The sequence below is a fragment of the Labrus mixtus genome, chromosome 1 (genome assembly GCF_963584025.1).
Source record: "Labrus mixtus chromosome 1, fLabMix1.1, whole genome shotgun sequence".
In the NCBI taxonomy this organism is placed as follows: domain Eukaryota; kingdom Metazoa; phylum Chordata; class Actinopteri; order Labriformes; family Labridae; genus Labrus; species Labrus mixtus.
In genome coordinates, this window is record NC_083612.1 from 9,885,279 (window position 1) to 9,901,803 (window position 16,525).

General features: G+C 38.7%; 3 protein-coding genes across 4 annotated transcripts in view; all 3 read left to right on the forward strand.

Annotated features, from left to right (window-relative positions):
- Positions 1 to 818: 818 nt before the first annotated feature.
- Positions 819 to 7,353, forward strand: htatip2 (HIV-1 Tat interactive protein 2). Of its 2 annotated transcripts, none has more exons than XR_009676257.1 (7): positions 819 to 1,000; positions 1,721 to 1,910; positions 2,007 to 2,114; positions 2,779 to 2,916; positions 3,037 to 3,098; positions 5,100 to 5,538; positions 5,870 to 7,353. XR_009676257.1 is itself a non-coding variant. In XM_061060634.1 (7 exons), exons 1-6 carry the CDS (start codon positions 885 to 887, stop codon positions 5,314 to 5,316), a joined length of 831 nt encoding a protein of 276 aa, XP_060916617.1. In that variant the 5' UTR covers positions 819 to 884; the 3' UTR covers positions 5,317 to 5,339; positions 6,336 to 7,353. The 2 variants fall into 2 exon arrangements, 1 of the variants encoding a protein (XP_060916617.1); XM_061060634.1 differs by having other exon boundaries at positions 5,100 to 5,339; positions 6,336 to 7,353.
- A 1,412-nt stretch (positions 7,354 to 8,765) lies between these two features.
- On the forward strand, positions 8,766 to 10,588 carry LOC132992146 (uncharacterized). The gene is made up of 3 exons (XM_061061340.1): positions 8,766 to 8,915; positions 9,019 to 9,080; positions 9,190 to 10,588. Exons 1-3 carry the CDS (start codon positions 8,902 to 8,904, stop codon positions 10,455 to 10,457), a joined length of 1,344 nt encoding a protein of 447 aa, XP_060917323.1. The 5' UTR covers positions 8,766 to 8,901; the 3' UTR covers positions 10,458 to 10,588.
- A 1,592-nt stretch (positions 10,589 to 12,180) lies between these two features.
- prmt3 (protein arginine methyltransferase 3) overlaps positions 12,181 to 16,525 on the forward strand; it is a 57,767-nt gene continuing 53,422 nt past the window's right edge. The window contains exons 1-6 of the mRNA XM_061060758.1: positions 12,181 to 12,271; positions 12,535 to 12,673; positions 14,102 to 14,184; positions 14,274 to 14,323; positions 15,019 to 15,124; positions 15,909 to 16,074. Of these exons, the coding sequence (XP_060916741.1) occupies positions 12,250 to 12,271; positions 12,535 to 12,673; positions 14,102 to 14,184; positions 14,274 to 14,323; positions 15,019 to 15,124; positions 15,909 to 16,074 (566 nt within the window). The 5' untranslated portion in view covers positions 12,181 to 12,249. The remainder of the gene's footprint in view (positions 12,272 to 12,534; positions 12,674 to 14,101; positions 14,185 to 14,273; positions 14,324 to 15,018; positions 15,125 to 15,908; positions 16,075 to 16,525) is intronic.

Consider the following 16,525-nt stretch of genomic DNA (forward strand, 5'->3'; position numbering starts at 1 on the left):
GACGAACTGAGCAACAACAATGAATAAGATTGATTTTTACTACTTTGATACTTTTTACTTTAAAGTACACAGGTCAAAATGCTTCAAGCCTTTCACTCTTCATTCCCCTTGTTAGTTGGTGCAGTTGTGCCAGAAAATTCCGCTCTGCTTCTTCAAGTCTAATGATGAGCACAGGACTTTTGCATGTAAGTATTTACAAAATGTTTACAAATTAACAAATAAAGCATGCCTTCTCTTAGGAATGTGTTCCATTCATAGCTATTAACATTTTGGCTTAACAATATGTATTTGAGCGTGGCAGGAGGGAAAAAAAAGTTTAGATGCGTACATTAAAACGTTTCTATAGTTTTAGAATGAACAGTCTTCATTTGCTATAAAATATTCATTCTGCAGCTTTAACTAGCAATAAGAAGATTAATATAAAACCTCTAATAAACTAGATTAACAGATCACTACAGGGTAGCTCAAAATAAAGTAATTTAGTTGAACAGATGGACTCCTTGTGTTGTTCAGGTTAAGAAATAAATATCCTGAATATTGTAGGGATTCTCTCATGGGCTCCAAATATAAACTGCGCATGCGCAGTAAATTAAGCTCTGTGTGCCGTGGAAACAGAGGATGAGACGGGCTTGAGGAAATCTAAACGCGACGTCTCTTTGGTGCTGTACGGGTTACAACCATGTCTTATCAAATACATTTAAGTACAAAAATAAACGTTTTGCCCTTAATTTTTTTTTCGTCTGTCAGACTAAGCGTTGTCAAGGAAACAGTCCCCGTCCCGGATCCATCCCGAAACAGGAAGTGAGCGCTGTCCATAGAGACGAAGTAACCAGGAAGTGTCCCAGCAAGATAGTAATCAGACGTTTCTGCAAGCCATTCCTGTTATGAAACAGCTGTGTACCACCCTTGGAAAACTGACAGGGTTCTTTACTGTCTTCATTGTTGTCATTGCCGCCGTTTTGACGTATTTCGACGACCCTGAGACGGATAAATACATCAGGTAGGACTAAATAACAGCGGAGGTCATTTCCGTGCTCGGCAACATTCATACTTTAATTTAACTGATATCTTATCTTTACAAAATGTGACGAAGCTAAATGCGAAAATATTAACCATCGTCATGTAATGTTCGCTTTTATGATCCTAAATCTTTAAAACACCGGTGTATGCTTTGTAGGGAAGCAAATGTAAACATACTGCTGCATATGGCAAAGACTGCAATAACACAAAAGTAATCCCTGAATATAACCGTACTGAATGTCACGTTTGCATAACATCTGTAAACCAGGTGATCACAGCCTGGTACATAATTGTATTTATTGCCTGCATACAAACACATATTCTGTATATTACCTGTAAACTAGTATAGCATGCTCACTGCACCTTAATCTTTATATTATAATCTGAAGAATATACTTATATTTATAGCATTTATTTATATTTATAGCATCCCATTAATCCAGCCATATATACCCAATAATTCACTTTTTTCTAGTCTACATCTGTAAATTTTGTAATTACTGTACATAGCACAGATTCTTGCACTTTCTGCTTATTTGCACTTCTGGTGAGATGTCAAACCTCATTTCGTTACTCTATACTTGTATATGTGTAATGACAATAAAGTTGAATCTCATCTCATCTCATCTCTCACCTGTCTGATTTTAGCATTGCCTGGGCTAAAGACACCTGTTGTTTTTTGGTTTTTTTTTGCACACAGCATGGCTGAGGACATAAAGACTCTGGAGGAAAACTTCAGGCAGCAAAATCAAAGCTGCTTCATCCTCGGCGCCTCTGGGGAAACTGGAAAGGTGCTGGTTCAAGAGCTGCTGGAGCGAAACATCTTCTCCAAGATCACTCTCATCGGAAGGAGACAGCTCACCTTTGAGGGCAAAGCCAATGAACAATTGGTGAGAGAGGGTTACTCTCGATTTACCTGTGATTCATTGTTGCTTCAGTGACATTTGACTTGATACTGGCTGTGGTCTTTTAATTTATCTCTCCAGGTACAAGAGGTGGTGGACTTTGAGAAGCTTGATGATTATGCTGCCGCCTTCCAGGGCCATGATGTTGGATACTGCTGCCTGGGAACAACCAAGGCAAAATCAGGAGCTGTAAGATCAGATTTATAAACCTAATGCAATTTTTTTTATGGTGTATTTATTAAGATTTCAATGTTGTAGGGCGATACAAAACAACAAAGTTTAAAATATCTGTTTGGATTAGATGGAGTTGAGCGATGTAGAAATGACTCAGCAATTTCTTTATCTTGTCGGCTACTCACATTTCCCGTTGAGCTGGTCTGAATAATCAGTTTAGCCAATGCATTTGCAAATATTGTCTTATCCCAACAATATTGGTAAAGCTTTAGACGTAGGCCAGTAAGAAGCAGAAACTGACTGGATAGAATTGGTAAGATTTGTTTTCCCATAGGATTCAGAAATAGCAATTTACACAGAAGCTTGGCCGTCTGAGCTCTGTCAAGTTTGGCAGATTGTAAAATATGCTGCTCTTGACCCAGCTTGACCACAACTCTTAAAAAGCACGGACTTCTGATATGGCGTCTAATAAAGGGGTTCCTTATCAAAGATCTCTAATCACATTTTGTGTTTTTTTTTTGTACAAAATGATCATGAGAGCAGTTTGGAATTACAATGTGGATGGACTATTTCTATAATTGTAAGAACGTTGATTATTTGTTCTCAAGAGGAAGCTGAATATTTTGATCCTGACCACGTGAATTTTGACATTTTCCATCACTTTCCTTCTTTATTTCAGGAAGGATTCATCCGTGTTGATCACGACTACACTGTAAAATCAGCCGAGCTCGCAAAGGCAGGAGGATGCTCTCAGTTCCACCTTCAGTCCTCCAGAGGAGCTGATAAAAAAAGCAGCTTCCTCTACCTTAAAGTCAAGGTATTTTATATATATTATCTATTGTTTATGACATACTGCACTCCTTACTGTTGTGTAATATTTAATGACAACATGGACGGTCACTGATAGATAAATGTGAAACTGATTCTTTTCCTTCAGGGTCAAGTGGAAGCAGAAATTGAAGCACTGGGTTTTGACCGATATTCCGTTTATCGACCAGGGTGAGTTATCTCATTCACCTCGTTCACGAATTTGCTTGACATTCGCCATTGTTACTTTAAGACACAAAATAAATTGTCCCCAAACTTAAAAAAAAGAAAACTTATTTTGGAATAGAGGTTTTCTATAGTATAAATATTTCTTCAGACATGCCTGAAAACAAGCCTCCTCTTGCACTGAACTGCAGTAAGTTTGTTATAGGACCATCACACTTGCAGAAAACTCCTGAAAATCTCCTGATATTTCCAGGCTGAGCTGTATGTGTGAACGCAAACTGCCAGACCCCAGACGTATTTTTTCCGTTGCAAGTCTGAGTGGGCTGAAGTGAGAACGCCGCAGGATATTCTGAGGAGAATTCGGCTTGAGCCAATGGGAGGGGGGAGTGAGGTTTATATACTGTGACTGGTTTCAGTGCATTGACTGTCTGCCTAAGACCGCTACACATGTAATTAAACGGCTGCATTACGTTTTCTGTTCATCAGTATGTTGTTCTCCGCTCTTTAGTTCATATTGTGATTCCTCCTTTCCGGCTTGAGACTTATTATTGTTATTTCAAAGATCGACAGGAAACGACCCCGACGCACATTGGAATGTGGATGTGATAGTTTATTCTGGTGGTTTGTATCCATAGGGAGGCTGAGCATTTATCAATAACGGCTTGTGGTGTCAGCAATATCCAAGCATGAAAGTTATTATCTAAATTAATGGCTGGTGATGGATACTTTACATTAATATTTGGTTTTAAAAACTTGGTGACTAGTTGAGATTTAGCTGAAGCAGTGTACCTTTTTCTCTTTTCTTAAGAGCAAGCAAAGAGCTATTATGTCAAAAAAGAAACCCAGAAAAGATTGATTACAGTGAAGCTTTAAAGCAAGTACAAGAAGAATATGCAGCATTTTGATTTAGAATACTACACAATAAATACTATCAGTAATTAAGTACGCCAAATGGATTGATGATAAGATTAGTTCTAAAAATGCACCTGCAGTGGCCATAGATAGCCAGACTGTGCTTGTTTGTGTCAGTGTGGTGTAGAATCCAGACTCATTAATCATTAATGTAACATTGTAAAATTAGCTGCTGAACTGACCCACTTTGTTGACCTGAGGTTGTTGTATTCAGAATGATCTGACCTGAAAGAGTGTGACTTTAAAGAGGATCTGTTCAAACTATTTCCTGGTATTTGTGTTTTTCAGGATTAGGAATCAGGAAAGCTTATAAAAAAAAGAAAAGAAAAGGACACTTTCATCTGGAAACCTGTTGAAGGGCAAAACTGGTGTTGTAGTTCTCAAAATCGATCTTGAGGCCCCTGTTTGAAGGACTTGGTCTCGTCTCAGGGTCGAAAGCATTTTTACTCGATCTTGTCTCGGTCTCAGACTGGGCGGACTCTGGATTTTAAATTAAGACTGGCAGCAACCTTCCCGGTGTTACGGTCTGAGTGAGTGACACGCCCCCTGAACACAGCATGATGATTTTCAGATGATGTTTATGGTCTTGGTCTTGTCTCGTCTCGCCCTGCCTTGGTCTTGGTCTTGACTCGGTCTCAATCCCTAAATGTCTTGGTCTTGTCTCCGTCTCGGAGCACTCTGGTAACGTGTATGTCTCAGTCTGTTGGTGTGGTCTTGACTACAACACTAGGCAAAACCAGTAGAACCAGCAGAGTTAATCCAGACAGGATTATGGAGGGATTATAAGATTTTAGTGTGAAACTCCCATGTACCAAAATGTTAAATCTTTACATGGTTAACTTTTTACTGTGGTTAGGATCATAGTACACGTGATTGCACAAATCAAAAAATGATTTACACAAAACAACGTACTAATAGTACTCAACTAAAGAAATCTGGTCCGTCACATTTAGAATCAACGTTGTAAATTTCTCCCGTGAAGAAAGTAAAATAACGTCAGATCTGTTCATAAGGCGGTAGATTGATTTCTAATGATCTGATGAAAGCCAATACAGTCTTCATACTGTCAATACCTCTGTGCTTTTTCTCCAACAGGGTTCTGTTGGTCGACAGGCAGGAGAGTCGGCCTACCGAGTGGCTGGCCAGGAAATTCTTGAGCGGCTTCACGTCTGTGTGCTCCACGTCCATGGCCATCCAAATCGAAGTGGTGGCCAAAGCTATGGTGTCAAACACTCTGCTTCAACCGGAGCAGAAGGCGGAGATCCTGGAGCACAAAGACATCACGGCTGTGGGAAAGAGTGCAGAGAAATAAGAGAGAGCAAGAAATACACTTAGGTGAGACAAAGTAGTAGCTGATAAACACTGGGTGTTGTAGAACTGTTCCCTGATATGTAATATGCCCATATTGAACTCAATGACACCAACTCTGATGATTAATGCATGTTTAACTAGTGTGGCAGTTGATAAAACAAAGGAATGGTAACTACCTGCACAACTCTAATTAAACTCTAAGGTCTTAGTTGTTGTTTTTTTGGTCTTTGTATGTTAAATGTAATGCCCATGTCCTGTAAATGTAGCCGACAGCAGCCTGAAATCTTAAGCCCAAAAAACACCATAACAAAGCTTCACTGTCATTACGCCTCGAGACATTCATATTGATTCCACAACAGAGTCATTTTGGTGTCCCAGTCTGTAAATTCACATTGCATTATGGCATTGATGTCACAACTGGAGCTCCACACACACACACACACACACACACGCACACACACGCACACACACACACCGCAGTTCTCCCACGCTGGCTCTGCTGATCCAGTCTTGTCGCTGTAACACAACTATCACTACCTCCAACGACGTCACAGAGGGGGGGGTCACTTTGTCTGCCGATTACGCCTTTGCAATATTCAAATGTTGGTACCGAGCAGGATATACATTGTTCCATAGTGTTTATAGCATTTTATTATGTAGTGTTGTCAGGTGTGTTTCTTTATTGTTTGTCTTGCGTCACTTTTATGTGGGACAACAGATGGAAATAAGAGACTTGCTAAATCTGGTGCAACCATGTTTTCATTTTTCTTTGCATAAATGATCAGTGTCATTGCACACTGTCCCTTGATAAATATATATCATATATGTATATTCATTCTCTAAAACAAGGTTTTTTTTTTAACACACCCTTGTACGTCAGCCTCAAAGTTTTCCAATGAAATGGTCACTCTACTCCATGTTTAATCAGAGAGAAAAACTGAATGGTTGTAGTTCTCAGAATGCCATTCTGTTGTAACTCTGTCAACCAAATGTTAATATAGTTATATTTTTTCATTTCAGGTAATTTAAGCAGCTACAGAGACGACTCTGCAAATACAAGTTCATATACTCACATGATCATTTAACATTCATTCAAGATTTCTGAACCTGTCAGAAAATCAAAGGTTGTCTAGAACTGAACTGTTTACAATCTGCTAAAGTTTTCATATTTATTCTGTGTTCAAGTTTAATCTCTTTGGTTTTGAATGGAGTTGTTGTATTTTTTCAGGGAACTGTTGCCGACTTTTTTCATGATCACCATGTGTGCTCTCAAACATTGCACTAAACTGCCTTAAAGGAAATGCTTTTATTGAATCTATACTAGATTCATTATGTAACATTTCTACGCTTCTATAAAATAATATAGATATTTAACTGTGTTTGAGAAAAACCTATTTAAATGTATCACTATCAATGGTATATTGTGTCAATATGTGCTTTACTAAATCTGCAATTTATGTTATATTAAGAGCTAAAGACAAAATCTGTGCTGTGATACCGCATTTTGCAAGTAATGTTCATGTTTATTCATTTCCTATCTGACAAAGCAGATATAATGCCATGCATAGGACATACACATGACTATAATTTACAGAGTTGTGAGAATGTAATGAAGGGAGCAGTTTCAAATTAACGCTGCTGCTGATGTTTTACTTACATGTTTCTGAAGTTACATGTTGGACCTAGAAAATGTTCCACAGCCAATGTGTCTCAGTTGTTTTGTGATAATGAATTTTTAAAACCATTGATGCTATTTTGGTGCTATGTTTTTTTTTGGTCAAAGACCAAACATGTTCTTGAAACCAAATTGAAACAATATCCTAAGATTGTGTTAGCTATGTCAAATATCCAGAGCATCATGTAAATCACCACAGAAAATGTGTTGAATTCAGCATGCTAAATTCAAATTTACAATAGCTGTTTTTTTCTGCTTCAATCACTGAATGTTTGTCTTCTCTGGATTCTTGTTGTTTTGATGTATTTCATTTCTCCATTGAAAACACTTGGAATTTAAAATAAACTCGCTTGATTTCCTTTATGCAGCAGCGCCCTCTTGTGACTGAATGGGTTTTCACACCTTACTACCACCTTCACTGTACCATGCACCTGACATATTGTTACAGGTTACCAAAGACCAGGCAACAAGAGTTTTATAGTCTTATGTTAATGTTTAAGCTGCTGAAAAAATATTGGAATATTCAATTACATTTATGAACCTGCTTATTTGTTTAGTTGAATTCCGCATTAAAACAAGGAATTTAAATATGTTTGCATAGAAAGCATAATCAAAACACTGTGCTTTCTGTAGCAATATTTGTACTACTGAAATAGATGATGCTCCCTTCTGATGGACCTTTGTGATACCAGGTGATCATGACAAGTCACAGTCGGAAAAGAAAATGAATAATGGCTGGATTACATTTCTGGTTTCATTGTCCTGGTATTAAAGTTGTAATATCTCAAGAAGAGATTCTCAGTCAGAAATATTTTTGTTACACCTGCACAGCTTACCGAATTTCCCCCTGAGATTAATAAAGTATTTCTGATTCTGATTCATAATACCGCATGTGACAAATCAGAATGTCTGCAGAAAGAAAGCCCTCTTTTAGAAAGATGTTAAAGGAGAAACTGAAATGTTGTGTTTGGTTAAATTGTTCAGATAGAAATCATTCCAGGGTATTCTTTTTCTCAAGTTAATGAGTTTGATCACACATACATGCACACTTCAGCGTAGAGATTCAATTCCCATACTTTACAGGTGAACACTCCTTTCCCTTTTTCTTTATGTATTGTATTAATATAATATTTTTGAGGGGGATGAGAATATTATTTAGCATATTTCTTTTATGTCTTTCAAACTGACTGATGGTTCCTTTGAGAAATATTTGTTCATACTAAATATTTTCTACTTTAACATAGTCCATTCAAAACAAACATAGCTCCTCAGTATCTTACTAATGATCTTATTATTGGTACTGCTAATTTCATCACACACAGAAACAACACAATTTAGCTCCCAAGAAGACATGTTACAGGAGAAATGACCTCAAACTGACATTGTTTGGGGAAGAACATACAGCCTCTTCTTCTTATGGTGCATTCATGTGGTGTTGTACAATGGAAAAAATAGTTTCCGAGTTGTAAAATGCATATGAACACCTGCTCAAGTCTGAACAACAGAGGGGGGGGGGAGCAAAATATGTTTGTTAGTTTTAACATATTTCTTATTAATTCACGTATTGCACATCAACTTTTTGCTCAAATATAACTTGTAACCACTCCCCAGATCTTCTTAGTTGCATAAATGCTGTTTTCTGCTGTCGTTACAACATTCCTACTCTTTCCGGACTGAAAGCACGTGAACACACTGAAGTCGGGAAGAAGGACATCCCAACTCGGAAAACTCTGACCACCCGAGCAGCACTTGAATGCAGCATTACTGCAGCTTTGGGTGTTGCTGCCATCATGGTCATGCAACAATTAGTCCAAAACAAGGGACAGCTGAGTTCATCTGCGTTTTTAAATAAGGGCTTAAGCAGACTTGTGGTACTAGTTCCAAAGAGGTCAGTTGCAGAGGAAGATCACGATGGATTGTTTCAGGTAATTTGTCTTGTTGAGTTTTATCTTTGATTGCTGCTGTGTAAATTAATCTAATCAGTTGTTGGAAGAAGTGGATTTTAACATGTTGCCATTTACCTTGTAGGGTGCTTGTCCTGTGTTTCTGGCTTGTGCTTGGTGATGTAAATTGCTGGAATACCCAGAGAGGTACTAATTTAATGCGATTTTTACTGCAATACACTTTTAATGTAACTGAAGATCGGCTGCCTGCTGTATAGAAAGAGTTTTACAGAATTTCTGTGTTTTGTTTCTATAGGTTATGTCCGTATCCTGGCGCGACAGGCCCTTATCGGTGTCCACAATGACAAAAATTGGAGTGAAGAGCCTGCAAGCAGAATATCTTTAGCTGATCGAGCACCAAGTGGCAACATTTACTATCCTGAAGATGATATTAATGGCTCTAAATCACCAGAAATACAAAGGCATCATTCTTATCCTACGCAAAGTCTCAATGATCCAAAACACAAAGCATTACCACTTCCTGATGCCAAGAGGGTTCAAACAAATGCCACGTATGCACCAGATCATGCCAGAGCCAAGCGTCCAGGAGGTTTCTCACCTGTTCTGGTCGACAGGACTCCCATAGGTCCTGATCCCAAGAAGAGAAAAGACATGTCAATTCTGAAGTCTATGTCTCACGTAGGTCATCTTAACCCATCCAGAACCAACCTGCGTCCCTTCACCCCAGAGATAAATCATCTTTCTTCCATGGCTAAAGTGAGTGGATATCAACCTGCTTATGTTAAGAGTTTTAGAACAAACATGCTGCGAAAAGGATTTAAAACCATAGAAAAGTCTGACTCAATTGTGAAGGGTTATTCTCATGGAAGCAACTTAGAGGGTAAAGTTGACAAACAGATATCTTATCCAACATGGATTCCAAGGCGCTATAGCAGTGATGTGATGCCTCAAGCAAGAGGATACGCCCATAATCGACGTCTCAAGCCTGGTTCTGAAAAACCACAGCCCCATGACGACTCTGTTTTAAGCAGCAAATTCTTGGGAACAGGTAATTCATCTCAACAGAATCACAACAGTTACAGACCTCACTTAGCAGATGTTGGGGTTGGTATTGGGGTTATAGCATCACAAGAACGGCAACTAGGCAACTGGCATCCTGCACCAAACAGAGCCCAAAGCTCCATCCAAGGCAAGTTCAAACCTTTCCAAAGACTTGTTGAATACGATCTTCCCGCTCATAATCATTCACTAGAAAGTCAAAAAGCATCTACAGAGACAACCCTTCCCCCAAGTTTCAACGCCGCCGGTTTTAATTCAACAGATGTTCCTTCAACCACTCAAAAGTTAAGCACCAAGTCTGCCCCACCAATGCAGACAAAGATCCAAGATGCAGAGCCTGAAGCTCAAACCTCAAACCTGGAGGACGAAGTTAAGCAAAAGTCAGACATACCAAACACAGCCTCTACACCCAAGCAACAACCACCAGCAGCAGCAGAAGACGACGACAGTGTTGTCCAAAGTACTCCAGAAACAGATCAATCTGGAGTTATAATGCTGCCTTAGCAAACATCAATATTGCTTGTGCCACTTTTTTCAGGTTTAGAGAATTCATGACAATATCATAGTTAATGCAATAGCTGTTAAATAATGTCCTTTACCCCTTGTGTGTGACTTTCAATAAAAACATTCATTTTGCCAAGATTTTTGTTTCCACTTGCATTGCCACATTGATTCCTACAAAGAATTGATCAGAAATCATCGGTGAGTAAACATCTGTTTTGGTTTATTCCGTAAGAATGGTCTTACAGAAACTTTTTCAGCATTTTTCTCTTTTATTGCACCATTATGGTAAAAACAAAATGTCAACCAACCTGTCCTGTAAGCAGGTTCTCTTGTAAAGTAGCAATTGGCAACTTTATCATCAATTTAGATTTTTTTCTGGTCTCACATGGTTGTATTTAACCAGGCACCACTCGCCTGTCACATGACCACGATAAAACAAATGGGGCCGCGCCATTTGTAGCCAGCAATAAAATACATCCGGTCAAAATTCCCTCTCGTGCGCTACGTTCATTACAATCCGACTAGCAACAAAACACATGTGAGAGAGCATGCAAAACTGGGTTTATAGGCCCTTAATGATGTCTATTCATAGAAATACCTAGAAAGCTTAATCATAGTCAAATTACCGCGGATGGGTTCTGTAGCTTTACCTGACAGATGATTGGTTCCGCCTGACTTTTTGTCTTCCGGGCTTAAGAAAAAGCGCGCCGAAACCACAGACCGTAAACCTGGTTAAAACTATATCCATGCGTCAAAAGCAAAGGCAGTTTTAGTATTAAAAAATATGTACCGGTAACTAATGGCAAAAGGAGTGGAGGGAAGATCTATTTATAAATCTATCTATATAAAGATCATATTTTTCTTTGCAAGAATCTGTGCAAGGGGGAAGGTTACATGTTGTTGGGATTAACAGGAAAGATGAAGTTGTTATGATCATATTGCGGACACTGTGGCCGAGAAAAATGTTTAAATATTTTTAGGCAAACATCGGGATGGATTATACTCTAGTGGGAATTTGGAAACTGTGTATCATAAATTGTTTGCTTGCCAGAAGTACAGCAGTGAAAGAGAACAAAAAGGGTTTTTAGATTTGGGACTAAAGACATTTTCGCTGAAATCGGTGCTATCGTTTTGAAGTGAATTCAAGGTAGTCCGAAGGGCTATATTGAATTTCTTGAGATTACAGAATTGCTCTTTACAATTACAGGCTTAGATAGATACTACCCTGTAAACTCTGTTATTTGTGAATATATTTCAAACATAGTATATACATAACATAATATTTCCTTTATGTAAATGTATGTTGGAAACACTTGAGCTTCGGTTTTTTTTCAATGTGTAGACAATATATATAATACACAAATTCTAGTGACAATATTTTTGATTTGAAACAGTAAGATCTTAAAAAAATGCTTTGTTATAGAAGCTATAATTAATCAAAATGATCTGTTTTGAACAAAGCTATCATAGCTATAATATGTCATTAAATTACTTATAATCTTAGCCAAAGATCTGTATTCAGAAAATTAAATTTTTGAAGAAATTACCTTCTTTAAAAAAAAATTAAAAATATACTTCTAGACATCCTCAAATCTAAAATCCTCCAGCAAAAAAAAAATTTAGATAAAGCAATGCATTAATACATTAATTTAAATAGAATATTAAAACCTCTTGATAAAGTGCACGTTGGCGACATCTTGTGGTGGTAATTTGGAACTGCCTTCAATTCTGCACGGCCCTGCTTTACGTCATCATACGTCACCAGGAAGTCTACTGTAACCAAGGCGGCATCATGGCAGAAAACACAGACCCACGTGAGTTTGCTAAATAGTACATTTAAACCCCCAAACTGTAACTGTAGCGCCTTTCGCTTGTAACAATCTGTAAAGCAAATGTAAGCAGTTTATGAATGTTGACGTAAGTTACGTCGCACAGCCCTTAGTCCATTTGTAACGACAGTCACGCTAATGCAACGTTTTTTTTCAACAAAAGTAACACGCTATTTTAGAAAAGGTTAAACAAACCGTGAGGCTCCCAAGCTTTTACATGAAGTTATAATGATATTTGACGTTGACAGGCTTTGATGGAGCTGCAGAGGAGATGCCCGAGCTTTCTGACGGCGATGATGAAGACATTGATGATGAAGAAGAGCAGTGGAAGTGGATGGAGGAGGAGGAGGAGGGCAGTCAGCCTGTTACCTGTTTGTTCTGCGACAGGTGAGTGGTGTCTCGGGGCCGCCTGCTACAGTTATACAAGCATTTGTTATTTTTGTTATTTTGTGTACATTTGTTATACAATATTATCACATAGTAGTAAAAATTAACAACAGATGATTTCTTTTAACTCCACCTACTCAACTACTTTCACAATTTAACTTTAACCAGACTGTTGCCAGGTAACCCAAACATTCCATCTTACTGCACTCTTGCTGCTCTGTTCGTGTCCATGGTTACCATAGAGCAGTTACGATATGAGTGATTAGAGGGGCAGATATTATAAGATTATTCTTCTTTCTGCTCCTTTTCATTCAAAATTTGAGATTTTATGTTTGTTTGTTTTTTCTTAACTTTATTGTTTTTTTTAATGAAATAAAATTGACAAAAAAAAAAAAAAGATGAATTAATTTGATCAGGAAACCAGGGAAATTAGAGTCAGTTGTGATTCTGAGGTTGGTAAATGAATAAAAAAAAACACTGTCAGCTGTAAATGTAAATTAAGAGGAGTGATACATATTGTGACAAATCCCAGTGAAGTTGTTCTCCTTTATTGTCACTCATGTAATGCCTCTTGTCCAGTCAATACAATAATGTACAGGATCTTACTTTTACTTTTTTGAAGTTGGAGGATGTCTCAGGGTTTCCCCTAACATGCACTGCTGTCGTCACGTTTATTTTTGAGGAATTTAAGTCGTAGAAAACCACTTGAAATCTAACTACACATGTATTGTTTTATTTAACTGTGACACAACAATAAAGACTTTAGTGTATGGGTAGTGGCCAAGCAAAAATCGTATTCTAGTATTCATGCTCAATGTTGTCTTGTTTTTTATATAATCATTAATAGATAATACTAGGCCTATATCTGATGCTGTTTCAATAAGTCAAATTTGAATCAAATGTATCACTCCCTGGAGTAAGTGGACTCTTGAGCTTGTAAAGCAGTTTTCTAGTCTTCTGACTACTTAAAGTGCGTTTTTAAACCGCAGGTCACACCTACACATTCACAATCTGATGGCAGAGGCTGCAAAGGAAGTTTTCACCAGGACTAACTAATCTTTTCATGTACACTCACACACACCGCTGACACAGCAGAATGAGCAATTTGGGATTCAATGTCTGGCACAATTACAATTTGACATGTGACTGCAGGATTTTGGGTTTGAACCTTCCGGTTTAGAGACGTCCCACTCTACCCTCCCTGAATCAAAAACAACAGAGTATAACAGAGAGTAACAAGAGAGACATTTCAGATTAAAACTCAGCTACAAATGTCTTAAGAGGGTGAAATATCTAAGGTTTCCTTCTTTGTTAAAATCGAGTGTGGTTTCCAGATAATGTTTTGTTTGTTTTTTAAAGATCAAATGGTGAACGTGTATAATTTTTTTGGACATCATATTGAAACACATTTTCATGTCTGTCTTTCAGGTTGCTGAGCTCTGTGCCTGCCACCCTGCAGCACTGCACAGCTGAGCACCAAGTCGACCTGGTAGAAGTGATAAGACGACACAGTAAGTACACACACATGTTCTCTGTGTGTCTCTTATGAAGAACCTGAACCTAAGTCTTCTACCTAAGTCTTTGTTCTTTTCCTCATTAGGTTTGGATGACTACGGTTACATTAAGATGATCAACTTCATACGATCCACTGTAAGTACGCTCCTCTACAAACGAGGTTCAATTGTGTACATTTTACATTCACTTTAGTTTGTCATATACCCTGTTCTTATGGCTGCACAAAGAGTCAAATATTGTAGCTCAACTTTAAAGGAAGAATGTGCAACTTTTTGATCCAGTAGATGTCGCCCTTGAGCACCAGCATGCAACCAAAACAAACTGCTGTTTGACGACAGCTCCTCTATTCTGAAGCCTCCGCTCTCCTCCAGAGACACACCTCCAACCCTCTCCACAAAATTATCCTTTGCTCGAGCTGTAATCACCTGTGTCCTGCATTGTTGTGTTAGCAGGCTAATGTTAGCACACTTCAGTTACCTCATAGCTTCATATTGCACATACATTTACAAAGAATGACCGAGATCTAAAAAACACTTATGTGACATCCAAATAAGCAGTGAGTATGTTATATTCTTCTTTTCTCTAGTCCTTGACTAAAACAGCTTTATACTCAAGGCCGTCCTGTCCATGTAAACATGATGTAAACACGGCTCTGACAACAACACAACTGGGGGGACTGGAGCTTCTCACTTATTGTAGACAGTCATGACTCAGAGAGACATTTGATTTCTGCTAAATTTCCGTGTAAAATGTTGCACATTCTTCCTTTAAAACGGGGAAATAAATTAATGTTGTTGTTCTTTTGTTTTAAAAAAATCTGTGTTTTCAAGAAATGCGACGCATCCAGTCTTACGGGGCTACCGGACGCTCCCTTACCCTGGGAGAGTGAGGACTTCCTGCGACCTGTCCTACAGGATGACCTCCTGCTGCAGACAGGTACAGAAACACCTCATCACCTGAAAGCACAGATGGAGGTTCAGTATAGGTGTAGGTGCAGGTTGATTAACAGAGCCGCTCTTGGAACTCACCCACATACATATATCCAGTTACTCTCATTTATCAGGGGGGTGCTTGTTTCATTTTTTTCCTCATGGTCTTAGCTCTCGTAAAAAGTGTGGAAGGTTCAGTATGCAGCCCCCCCCCCCCCCCCCCCCCCCCCCCCCCCCAAACATTACTCTGCCCTCACATGTTTTCTGTTGTTGTTTTAAGTTTTTTATTTAATTATTGTGTCATACATAAAATACAGGCATCTTTTTTTCTTGTGTTGCCGTTTCTCTCTTCCAGATTTAGCTATTTATAAAACGGTCTTTAGGATTTTTTATTTCCCACTATATTTAAATGCAATTTAGTTTTCAGCAGGATTTAGTTTTACATGTAGATGCAAAAAAGCCCAAGTTAAACCCAAAGAACTCTAAGAGTGACAGACGTAATTCAGCACCCAGCCTGATATTTTGCAGCATTGACCTGGCAGGAGAAATCCGTCTATTTGCGTCTTCTCCGATGTGTCCATTTGAAAGCACTGCACTTTTTTTTATTACTGTGACATCATTTATATCTTGGAATAAAAAAAAGTAACCTGAAGGTAAGTGACAGAAGACACAAAATGTGAATGATTGTGTTGTATTTTAAATCTTTGACAATAACGTTTTTTTTTATATATGTTCAGTTTATACATGTTTTACATTTTAGATTATAATCCCCTTTTCTGTGTTTCTGGCAGACCCTGAGGAGCTCTGTAGTGTTGGGGGGTCAGTCCTGTCTACGTGCCCGTCTTCTGGGGGAGAGTCCCATAATGCAGCGCTGCAGAGGGCACAGGCCGCTGAGGAGAGAGCTCGTCGCTCGGAGGAGGCGCTGGCCCGAGCCATGGATGACCTTCACAAACTCAAGTCAGTCACATCTTTCATGTTTTTCTTTTAATACCAAGGTAGTGCTGTTCATTTCTATCTTCCCTTTCTTAGATCAATCTTTTTTTGTTCATCTGTTCATGAGAGCTTGAAGTGTGAGTTTAGTCCTGCACTGTCCTCCTGCAGCCAGCAGGGGGACACAGTGAACACGGTTTTGCAGAAACATCAACTACTAGAGTACCTTGTGGAAGAAGTTCGGAGGAAGGGGAAAGATAAAAGAGGGAAGGGAAAATTCCACTGCAGCATGGAGGTTAAAGTGAGGAGGGGTGGAAGGAAGGGGGGGGGGGGCAATAAAGGAAAATTACAGAAAGAGTGAGGTTGGGGGGGGTTGGGATGGGGGGGTTGTTGGAAGAGTGTTAGAAAGATAAATGCCTCCCATCTACTCCATTTACTGCTTTGTCCTGCATGAAGGTTGTGTGTGCTTTTGTGTTTT